General features: G+C 42.5%; 2 protein-coding genes across 2 annotated transcripts in view; one reads left to right on the top strand and one right to left on the bottom strand.

The window, feature by feature from the left end:
• The window catches only part of LOC128707781 (thioester-containing protein 1 allele S3-like), a 37,226-nt gene that overhangs the window by 6,667 nt on the left and 18,543 nt on the right, over positions 1-12,016 (bottom strand). The window lies entirely within an intron of this gene.
• The window catches only part of LOC128707782 (protein O-mannosyl-transferase TMTC1-like), a 65,247-nt gene that overhangs the window by 48,852 nt on the left and 4,379 nt on the right, over positions 1-12,016 (top strand). Inside the window, exons 6-8 of the mRNA XM_053802739.1 lie at positions 4,905-5,026; positions 6,499-6,663; positions 6,798-7,055. Of these exons, the coding sequence (XP_053658714.1) occupies positions 4,905-5,026; positions 6,499-6,663; positions 6,798-7,055 (545 nt within the window). The remainder of the gene's footprint in view (positions 1-4,904; positions 5,027-6,498; positions 6,664-6,797; positions 7,056-12,016) is intronic.

The raw sequence follows: 12,016 nt of genomic DNA, 5'->3' as shown, positions 1-12,016 counted from the left end.
CGCGCATTCAGTTCTTCAACTGCGTCGGTTGTTCAGTGGCGGAGAGAATGAAAAAAAAAAAAACGTTCTTTGATCTACCGAACAGACACAAAATGGACTTCTTGAAGCAGGATGACTTTATTGCTGCTGCTGGACAGACAAAGCCGGGTCATGCTTTGACCCACGGAAAATGAAAGCCACGCGTGCATGCGTGGCCGGGGAACAAAAAACAAGTTCACTCCAATAGCACGACGTTGGAAGATAATTCCGGGTCATGTGTGTGAGCGTGTGATAGAAGCGAGGGAAATGAAAGTTGAAAGCAAAAGTGAACATCTTATCTTTCAATCTCATAAAAACACTCGAATCATTGCTCGGTTATTGCTTTTCTTCGCCATTTTGCTACAACCTCCATAATGGGCGTTCGTGTAGTTGGGTCCCGTGCGAGCGAGCGACCGAGGAGGAGCTACGATGTAGCTTCGACTAATAAAGTAGATGTGGTACGTACACTGCACGATAATAAATACCCTCTCAATACGTTATCTTCATCTTGCCATTTAGTCCCGAGCAACGGAGCAACGGGGCCCATACGCAATTTTATTCAATGAAGTTATACCGGGTGGAGTCGACATGGGTGCCCGGTACAAATATATACACAGATACACACACACACACACACACACACACACACACACACACACACACACACACACACACACACACACACACACACACACACACACACACACACACACATACACATGAGCAGTGGTAGTTCCCTGAAAATGGTCGTTCCAAAACCGCAACCCGACCTTCCTTCAGCCAGTTGAAGGATGTGCTCGGTGCGAGGCCGGGGGAGGGTTTTGTCTCTTCGCCAATAGCTGATATGCGGGGCACAAAGCGGCACACGGAAGACATCGGAGGGACGACCGAGCAATACCATAAATAGACGAAATGAAATTAGTCGAGGATAACATCGAGAAGGATACTTAGTAATTTCCGTGCAGTTCGAAGGATTCGCAACCCCGCAATCAATTCCCTTTTTATCGGTACTGCCACAGGAACGGATGGCAACATTGGGCGGAAAAAAATACATATATACGGAGTATCTGCACTGACTCTACACCAAAACTTTTGCACCCTCTGGGTTTTTGTTCGATACGGCAACGGATGCTTCCCCACCAACACGAGGGGGCCGGTCCTGTCTCGAGGGATAGAAATTAATTTTTCACACTCCTTTGCACCTTGCCGTCCCGAGCCGACGAGCATGGGCGATGGTGAGTTTTCACCTTTTGCACAGGAACTACGGTAATCGTAAAATTGAAGCCGTTGGCCGACTGATGTGTAAAGTTTTTCCCCGGGATTTTCCCTACCATCCATGGTAGGATGGGTCATGGGGAGATAGGCATTTTGGGTTGTGGCGCAACGGAGCTAACGAAGCGGTCGCTTGTGTACGATAGGTGTTCGTAACAAATCGGTCACTGACGATGGAACAGAGGGGGCTGACTGGTTGAGGGAAACGTGGCTGACCTACCGAAGCCTCTGAAAGGGTCTGGAGAGATCCAGAGCGAGTGGTTATGTTATGTGGGATGGACCACAGATCGGTGTTTTATTAGCTAACGATTGTGGTTTGCAGTGGAAAGTTGTAAAAGATGTTCTCGTAAATTGGTGAAGAAACATAGGGATAAAATAAATATTAAACTTGCAATTAAAACAACAACGTTACTTTAAATGGTGTGTGGAAATTTTAAGCACAGATAATTTTCATCAAAAGGATTACAAACTTGATAAGAAACATTGCCGATGCCTTTCCAGCCTTTAAGATTTAATGAAGTTATTTAATGGGGTTTAATGGTGAAGTTGTCAATCAAATTAGGTTTAATGTGACTGTTTTACAGTAATCGAAGACAAATAGTAGGCTGCGCATTAAAAATAACACTCCTGCTAATTGGAGTTCTGACTGTTTGTGCGCTGTTAAGTGTGTCTTCACTCTTCCTGCTTAAATCATTTTAAGGCTTTATAGCAACAAATCTTTTCGTTACCAATATTGAGACCACAATTGCTTCACTTATTCCAGAATAACCTTAAGATTTGCTAAAGAGCAAAATTTCTCCAGTTCTTCCCATCGTTTGGATCTCTTGAGCTGTTTTCGGCCAATTTCGTCGTGCATTCCGAAACAAATTGATTTTAATCATGAAGATTAGAATCATGAAGACGGAATAGTTAGCCAAGTATCTGATTCCATGGTGTTATTGTTTGCCAGCAGACTGCTTAGCCCATTTAAAAGGACAGTAAAGATCATGGCAGTGTTGACAGACGATGAAGAAAACGAAAAAGACAGCAAGAAAGACGGAGAAATGGTAGAATATTAAGAGGAAGTAAAAGAAATAGAGAATCGTGGAAAAGAATGATAACAAGAAGAAACGAAGAAAACGAATGGAAGAAAAAACAGAAAGAAGAAAATGAATGACCCAGCAAGAAATGACGAAAAGAAGAGAATAACGAGAAGAAGAATAATAAAAAATTAAATAGTAGAATTTTATGTAAAAGAAGAAATGGAAAATTATAAGTTTGCTCCGTTGATTTCAAAAATCAGTGAAAGAACTAAAGTTAATTTAATTTAATAGTTGAACCAAGGCATTCAATTCTAATGAAATCATTTCGTATTAATTTATTTATGAATTTCTGCATGAAATTGAACAGTGCTTTTTTTGTTCATCTTGTCGACCTTGTCGAGGAATTTATTTATTTATTTTTTTTTAATTCAATAAGGACGGCCAGGCCGTATTGCTTGCAGAGGCATTTATCTTAAATATTATTTTTTACATTATGTTACCAGGTACATACATTTCATTATGCTTTAAAATGTTCCAACTTTATTTAAATGAACGTATAACAACGAGCCGTTATCTGTGTTTTAATATTCGAGACAAGATAACGAGAGTGGCCGCTTCGGAGTAAAGTAATCAGACTAAATGTTTCCGTGCAATCAATGTAATGAAAAAGACCTCTTAACTGCACTGAATAATTCAGCACCCATGGTGGTCTGGATGGTGGACCACCGGTTTTTGCCGCTATAAAATAGCTCAATAAACAGTTGCTCTAGGGCAACGATTTACCATTTCCCGCACAGTTCAATGTGACGTGGGCGAGTAGTATCGGCAGCACCCGGCCAGGACATTCACCGCACCGCAATTAATTAGGAGCAAAACTAGCGACCGGGTAAACATTCAGCCACCTTTATCGACGGTTCGCCAAGTGCTGTCGAGGAGGGAGGGGGAGAGCCTAGCCCTCAAAAGGGACGACACTTAATTGAAACTTTCTCCAGCGTTTGACTCAACGGGCACGAAAGACGAGGTGGAAAATGCGTGCACTGCACAATAAATAATTGATTCGAAGGAGCACTTCGTTAAGGGCAGTTCGACATTCTTCCGCCAAACCAGTAACACTTCCGGTGGTCGATGGGTTGGATGAAGTTCTAGAGCAGGGGGGTGGACTATGGTGTTTCTTTTATTACCGTGTTATTACAAGGTTGCTGCTCCCCTTCGACCAACCAAACATTCTATGGGAATCGTCACCATTCGGGGCAGTTTGGCACGTTTCTCCTTCGGCAAAAGCTCTTCACTTACATGGTGAAATAGTTCGACCAGTGCGCTAACAACCAATGTTGAGAATTGGCAAGTTTAGTTTAGCTTGTGGCCATACTGTGCCTCTCAGTCTTGCACCTCTTGTCTTCAATATATCCCCCACTCAGTGCCTTGTTGCCACTCCCTAGATAAGGCTAGCCGCGCACTGTAACGTTATGAATAAATTAAGTAAAGTTTGAGTTAAACTTTTCCTTCGCACGCTGCGAGATGCCCCAGCATGGCGTCAGCAGTCGATGTAATAGTGCGGACCTGCAACGGGGAAATCATTCCCACCCACAGGGGGTGGAAAGCGTAGGGTAGGAAAACAGCGTGGACTTCTGTTTTCCAATTCACCAGCCATCATTACTCTATTATGGTTTCCTTGAATGACTCGCAGCGTACCAGGACGGATGGGGCATGCGGTTGATGTACGTGCGTGTTTGCTTTTTTACGTGTCCGACAACCGCTTCCATCTCCCCACATTCGGCCATGGCGGGACTGCTCAGATGGGCGAAAACTTTCCTATCTCATTCGTATTCATTAGGTAATATATATATCGAAAGCTACTGAATAGAGCGGAGGGTTTAACTGCGGCAAGCCTCCCCATGAAGACGCCAAGGTTTTTCCGCTTTCGAGAGGTGAAAGTCACAGTACCCAATGCTCTGGAGTCTAACCAAGAATTGACTTCTTTCGTGTAATTCTACCGCCAAAGGAAAGCTGTTACAGACAGACTTGAAAAATAAAACTATTCCTCCCATAGCAGCCACAGCTCTTTTATGGGTGGGAAGAAGAAAAAAACATCCCATCCCCCGAACACGTTTCGCTCGATCGGTTATAGGTTTAGGAAGAAATGGAGAGAGAAGGCGAAAAAGAAACGACATAAAAATAGCTGACTCGAGCTGCACAGCCATCAGAACGACGCCCGATTCGAATCGCCCCCCTTCCAATAGGAACAGACGCTAAGCAGTATGCGTGTGCCTTTTTCGACTGGTCGATGGGAAAATAGCACTGATTTTCGCAGCTTTTCGTGGCCATGGTTGAAGAAAAACCTGCAACTGTAAGATTTCCGGCTTCCGGGCTTCGATATTTTCTACAAAACCACACCCAACCATTCGATGGCCATTTTCCTTTCATTTTTTGTTTTTGTTCACTGATGTTGCCTTCTCTGCGTTTTCCATCTTGGTTTCGAGCTGGTAAACTAACTACGCTTCCTGTGTTCCGTTTACATTCATTGAAGGGTGGGAATGTTTTTTTTTGGTATTTTTTGCTCTACAGTTTGTTATTTTCTCCTTCTTTTCGCAGCATCAACGTCACGTGCCGGTGGTATTAGGGTTTCTATTATTAGTGCTACCGTTTCTACCCGCCACAAACCTAGTTGTAACGGTGGGCTTCGTCGTCGCCGAGCGAGTTCTCTACATTCCAAGGTAAGTGTTTGAGGTTTGTGTTTACAGTTTTTTTGTTGCTTCACTACCACCCGTACTCGCTTCTGGCCGGGTAAATAATTCCACATTGGGAAATAATTCCACAGTGAAACGATGCACCAGCCACGGCTGCCATAAAGAAAGGAACACCTTATCATACAGCGTGCCAGCACGGTTTGTTTGAGCTTCAAAGGAAAGAAGAAATTTTCGTGCATTTCATGTGCGGTTACTTCGTGTAATTTTTTTACCATCTCTTTCGCCGTTAGGTATGGAGGGAAAAGCCAGCTTCAAAACCAAGCACACACCACTTTATCACACGTGCACTTTATCTAAGCGTATTAGTGGAGGTGAAAAAAACAGAAAGGCTCCAAGTATCCAATCGTACCAATTACCCAACCGGCCAGACGAAGCGAAAAGCGACCAAACTTTAATTGAGCTCAGGATGGAACAGGTTGGCAGTAGGGAAATACTTCGCGCAAGTGAAGCTTTAACCTGAATGAGTTCATGGAAAGGAATAAAAGTTTGTACCTTTTTTAGACATAGTTCGTGTTCGTCATGTGGCTTGACACGGATATACGGCGATTTGATATAAAATCAGCTCTGTTGACATAGTAGTCCGATCCACTATAGTGCGGAGAAAGAAGAAATTTGAAAGAATTGAAAGAAGGATAATTAAATATCAAAAATTGGCTCTTTACCATCCATAAACTTGACAGATATTAGCAATTTAAAATGGATGTTAGCGCAAAATAGCTGAAACGGTTAAGCAAAAACTATTGCAATAGGTTTTGAATTTCGTTATAACACCTCTCTGGAAAAGAGTTTTAGTCTACTTTCCTTAGCTGTTTTTTGGTGTTTAAAAAAAACATTTCAATAAAAATTAACAGACTTTTGTGTGTGTGTGTGTCCTTATGTATTCTTAAAATGGTATCAAATGTTTTACTTTGGAATAACTTCACTTTCATTTCTTCATTAAGTGGAATTCTGCAGAAAGTAAAGTATGAAGCAAACATTTTCGAACGAAGCTTTAGTAATTTTTAAAAGTAGTTGTAAAGAAACAAGTGCTAAGCCGAAAACTGCTCAATCAATAATGATAGTTCGTTTATTTGTTCGCTTTAAAATAGGACGGTTTCAAGCCGTTCTAAAATGTCGCATGGCTCGTTTTCGTTTGACTCATTCATTAACCAAGTCATCTGATTGTCTTTTATATAATTAATTGTTTTATTTTTGAATTGTAATTTTGCACAAATTTTATAATTCAAAACAATTTTATAATAACTGAGAAAAGACAGTAAAAACACCAAAAACAACTAAAAACAAACAACGAACGACATATAATCCCAGAAACCAATGGTAACTAACCGTTACTTGCAACTGAGTACAGATCATTAAGAATAAATGCCCCACCCGTTGCTTGTATCGTGTAGCTACAGCTCATCCCCTTATTTTTTTCTTTCATCTACCAACCAACACAGCATGGGCTGCCTGATTCTGGTGGTGTACGGTGCCCAGCGACTCTGGGAACGTTCGGACCGTCTGCGTAGACCAATGCTGCTGCTTACCATCGTACTGCTGGCGGCCGGCTGTCTCAAAACCATCGCCCGGAACCAGGACTGGAGTTCGCGTGAAGCATTGCTGCGGTATGCACACACACACTCTCTCCACAGCCACAGACACAAAATCAATTAAACGCATACGCCCGCTGCGAAAAGCGCTTACGTTTATACTCCTATTTCCCTTTTTTTTATTATTCGCATGTCGCGATGTTCCACAGCTCGGGCCTTAAAACGTTACCGCACAACGCCAAAATGCACTACAATTTCGGCAATTTCCTGCGGGACTCGTCGCAACCCGAACCGGCGATCGCTCATTACCGGGAAGCGCTGCGGCTGTGGCCAACGTACGCGAGCGCACACAACAACATCGGCACGCTCATGCCGCAGTTCGCCACGGCCGAGTATCACTTCCGGGAGGCTATCAAATATGCATCCGAGCACATTAACGCGCACTACAATCTAGGCCAATTATACAGGTGAGTGGGAAACGGTCCGCGTCTCGGTGCGTCACGGTGACGATCCAACTGGCACGGTGTTTCGGTGATCGATCGAGTTCGTCCGTTTGGTCTGTGGTTAGCTCCATGCGGGAAACGTTACGCAATGGGGAAGTTCGGTGAAAGTATGTGTTTTTCCAGCATGAAATGGGGGTTTTGTTTCTGTTGCTTCCGTTTTTCTTTTTTGTACTTCTCTGTCGCCTTTGTGCGAACAGTGACAACGACATCCAATTTGTCTCCGTTGTCCTCTGTTGCGATGCATCTTTTCCACACTTTGCACGCACGCTCGCCCACCAATGGCCCACGCTAGTGAGTGCCGTGGGTACAGAAATTTAATTAGGGAATTGGGATTACGGTACATTAAATGTTATTTCTACTGCTGCTTTATCATTTGTTCGGCCCGTTCGGCAATGGCCGGATGTCTGGGTGGGGTTTGGATCTTTAACGCAATTCGCTCTTCACACTCTCGATGAAAGCCGGTACGGATGTTGGCAATATTCCAAGATAGAAAAAAAAAACATTTAACAGTTCTGTCAATTGAAAATGAGTTAAATTATTACAATTTTTGTTTTGCACATTGGTTGCGATGTGTTTTTAATAGTTTAATCTAGTCTTATCTCATATTACAGTGTTTCTCAGTTATCAACTAAAAATTGTCGCTATTAATCTCAACATTGACGATGAGTTCAATATGAACTTGCCCGCATGGTAACCGTATAGAAACTTGTTAACATTCAATACGACGGTGTTGGAATTCATAGGTACAGTTCTTAGTAGGGTTGAGAAACACTGCAAAAGCATTTTTATATTGTAATCTATATTTTAGCAACAAAAAAAACCCACGTGAAGTTTAACTCTATTTTTTTATGTCTTTCTCGTAGTGTATTCATCTAAAACTTCCATAAATTGACAATCGACCAAAGAGAATCGTTATTTCATCAACGCTGGTTTGGTCGTTTGGGATTTGCCAACATTACGCTGGTAGCAAATCGTTTACTTGCTCTTCCTGGTGGGGTCAAACTTTTTTCTCGCTTCAATTTATAAGATTCAATTAATTTTCCTGTTCAACCAATTGCTTGCTTGGCACTCGAAACACCACCACCCCCAGTGCAAGCCGTGGAAAAGGATTTTACTCTTCGAACTGCTGGTGAGACCCGAACACGGGCTTTGTTACCACCAAGTGCTAAAGTGTAGATGGCGCTTGAAACCCAGTTTGCTAGCGACACAGCGACGTAGAGTAGGCGAAAAGGAAAACAAAAATCCGCCAAGAAACCACTTCGCCTTGCGCCTTGTGCCGGGGCCAGCTGTAATTGTGATGGAGAAAATTAAAAGAACGATCACGGGACCGCACCGACTCAAAACCCGGATCTGGAGGCCTTTCGTGCTTATCCGGCGGCTAGCCAGTGTGCCGTTGCAAACTGCTGTGAAGCTTCGCCCCTTTTCTCGTCACTGCTACTGTTTCTTTAATTATACTTTAATCCTATCGTTTGCTTAAATCTCCCCGATCACTTCGGCGCTAGTGGAGCGCCCGAAAGTGTTCGCGTTTCGTGCACATCTTGCGGAAGTCGGTACAAAATGTTGTTCTTTCGCTGCCTTGCACTATGAGACGGTTTGTGGACAGAGAGTAGGATACAAATTTTATTAGCAGTGCATTATTTTTATTTCATTCAAAATTCGTTTTCGATTAGTTCTCTGTTTGCCTTGCTAGGTCTAACACCAAGAAATAAGTTTTAGAGAACCAAGAAATAAGTACCAATAACAAACCTTTTTCTGTAATTATTACACATTGGTTGCAAGAACACTTCTTGACAGAAACCTTTGTAAAGTATCGTTTTGTAGTGTAAGAAAGTACTTTAAGTAAAAAAAATATTTTCCACCCAAGAAACCTCTTCACCACGACCTCGCACTGTCTCTGCCAGCTACTTTAGCTAGCATCGTCATCCTTATTTCCCCGAATGCTTCCTACGGGATCAACTCGTAGTTCTTGCCGGCGAGTGGAGTGGGTCTCTTACACCCTTCTCGAAAACCCTCGCCCGGTTGTGGGCGGTACCACTTCGCTTTATCACGATCACGTCCTTTCATGGCGCTCGAACAATCGAAAGACGCCAACCCTGGATGGCATGGTGTTCGGGACCAGGTGTTCTGCTACTTAAAAGATTAGTACCAGCTTAGAAATTATAATTGCTCCCTTGGTGTGTTTGCATTAATTCTTCCATCCCAAGTGTTTTTCCGCGTAAGGTTCGCACGCCCTCACCATTGCCACCCGTATCGTTGCAAAGCGAAACATTATCTGCGTGGCGCTTTTGCCTGTTTGCCGGTGGCGTGTGTGCTATTGCTTCGCTACAAGCCGCATTGTACGAGCAAATGCTCCATCAGCACACCCAACCACGGATGCGTGTCAATCCCTCCGGCAGTACGGGCACAAGTGGCACGCTTTTCAGCGTTTGCCGTACATGACCTCAAGAAATAGACACTTTTATGCATCGGTGCAGTGAAGTGTGCTATTTGCAACTTTCACGTCGAAGTGTAATGAAACGAGAGGGCACCTATGTAATCTTGTCTGGCTGGTGTTATGCCTGGGTTGAGCCACTTGTGGGCAGTAAGTGTGTCATGGTGTCTTGTAACAATGGAAATAGCCTTACACTTGGTGGCAGATAGATGTGGCGTCTTTTGAAAGATATCCGCAAGTAATGTACGTGTAGATGTCGAATCTATTATTACAAACTTCGACTACCTTGCAATGATGGATAAAGAATGGTGGCTTTGTGGAGCATTGAGCAAGAGAAGAGTTATCTAAAAGTTATCTGCTTGTGTAGCTCTATGACGGTAAAATGATAAGCTGTTGTTAGTACAAAGTTCTGATTGACACTCAATCCATTGTGAAACTATGGGCCGTAAAAAAAAGTTTGAAAGCATTTATCAGCAAAAACAATGCGGTTGGTCAAAACATTTCAAGTAATAAAGTCCAATTATAAATTGACGTTAAAAGTTTTTCTAATGTCTCCCATATTTTATCACTTTGAACTGATACAAGGATTGCTGTTATAATGATATCTTCATAATATTTTCAAGCCTGAAGGCTTCTGTACATCATAGTAACTGCCTGACAACTGGTTCTGGTTTCTCTTAATCTAACCCGGAGCTTTCTGGGATTGTCTTAAGTTTAAGCCGAATAAATCGCCTGATAGCCCTCTCGAGAACCCCAGCTCAATCAGGATAATAACGCCAGTCTAGGTTGTCTGTGGTTCATTGTCCTTGACCATACACAGGTCGGTCACAAGTATCGTGAAAGCTGCAGTTGCACTAACTTCAATTTAGCTTAGACCCTTTTTTATTATAAAATGGCAAAAAAATATTAAAGGACATTAATTGCATCGTTCGGATCCTATAGAGGACTACTGGTACATCTTGTAAAATATCAAAATTTAAGTGTCCTTAACAGTTCACTGCATTGTAGGAGTTTACAGTATTGAATGCCCCTTAAATCTGTAAACCGATTTCTGAAAACTTAATTTCACTCATCAAGATTTTCGTCCTCTTCATCCAACCAATTTAGGAGCTTTGGAGCAGGCAGTTCCTCAACCAAACCCTTCCAAGAATTCAAAAAATCATCCGTTGCACTTTGGGCATTTTGGAAAAGTTAACAGAATATTCCATCAGACCTGATCTGTGAAATTCTCATATTTTGAAAACATCTAGAATAGTTCTCAGTAATGATATTTACGAGTGATATTTTATTTTCATATTTGCTCCGGTAAACCGTGTTGGTTTAAAAATACACTACGGTACGATAAATCTTATTTTTGACATTCTACTTTGTTAAATGTCTAGTTTCAACAAAAAAAATATAAAATCTGAACTGATTATTAATTCAATCCAGCGCTTTATTTTTAACGCCACTCGTTGTAAATATGCAACCCAAGAAAATCTCTTTCAATGCAAATTGTGTAATGCATTTCATGCAAATAGTTACCAAATGCCAAATAAACTACAAAATTAAAAATTCATGTCGCTCCAGGAACAGTCACTGGCAAGTGTTGTCAACACCAAATTAACCCAAACCCGTCGTTTAACCGGAGCTGACATAAAAAACCCCCCTGGTAACGGTTGCAAGTCAATGCCGGTGTTACAACGGACCAGCAGCAGCAAAAAAAAATAACAAAAACGCTGGCAGCAAAAAGTTCCTTTTCCGCACATCGTGCAAACGCTTCGAAACTGTCTTTCGCGTACCAATTACACAAAGCTGGCAGCGACGTTCGCGAACTGACATTCGTTCGCCGAAAGTTTGTTCATGCCGCTTCTAGTTCGCTAGTTTTATCGTGAAAGACCCAAAAAGGTGGAATTGTGTTGGGGCGTGTGTTTGATGGTAAATAGTTTACACTTGCGATACGAATGCGCCCAGCTAGTCGTCTATTTTCCTTTCATTTTCTGAAACTTTCATGAGTGGTACGTGTGTTTTTATTCCTTTTACCGCTCTGTTGCGTGCCATTTTTGCGTGAGCGTGGGATCCTTGAAACGTCGTGTTAACGTACTTTCGGTACTTGCTGCACGGTGTCGCAGCAGCTCGACGGGAGAAGCGCATCGCGTTCTGTTTGGTGGACGTGTCATCAAAATTAACGACCAGATGACAGTGCTGACAAAACAGAAGAACCATACCGTAGAAGACATACCGTAGTTAAAACAGGAGCAGCTTACATCATCATCCTCACGATAATGATCGCCGTCATTATTGGCTTTTCGAACTACACCACCCGCCGAACGTGCGTCCTTCCAACTGCTGTAATGGGGATAAAATCTTCCAAACACGCTTTATTTTCGGGAGAAGAAAATAAATAAACCAGAACGAACAGAGTTTCTACCGGCAAACCGGTGAAACGTTGACGATGGGTGGGATGATTGCAAATAGCGATGAAGGAAAATGAAATAAAAGCACAACCCAATGA

The sequence above is a fragment of the Anopheles marshallii genome, chromosome 2 (assembly GCF_943734725.1).
Source record: "Anopheles marshallii chromosome 2, idAnoMarsDA_429_01, whole genome shotgun sequence".
In the NCBI taxonomy this organism is placed as follows: Eukaryota; Metazoa; Arthropoda; class Insecta; order Diptera; family Culicidae; genus Anopheles; species Anopheles marshallii.
Note: the sequence above shows the minus strand (reverse complement) of the source record. Positions and strands in the feature narration are given on the sequence as shown.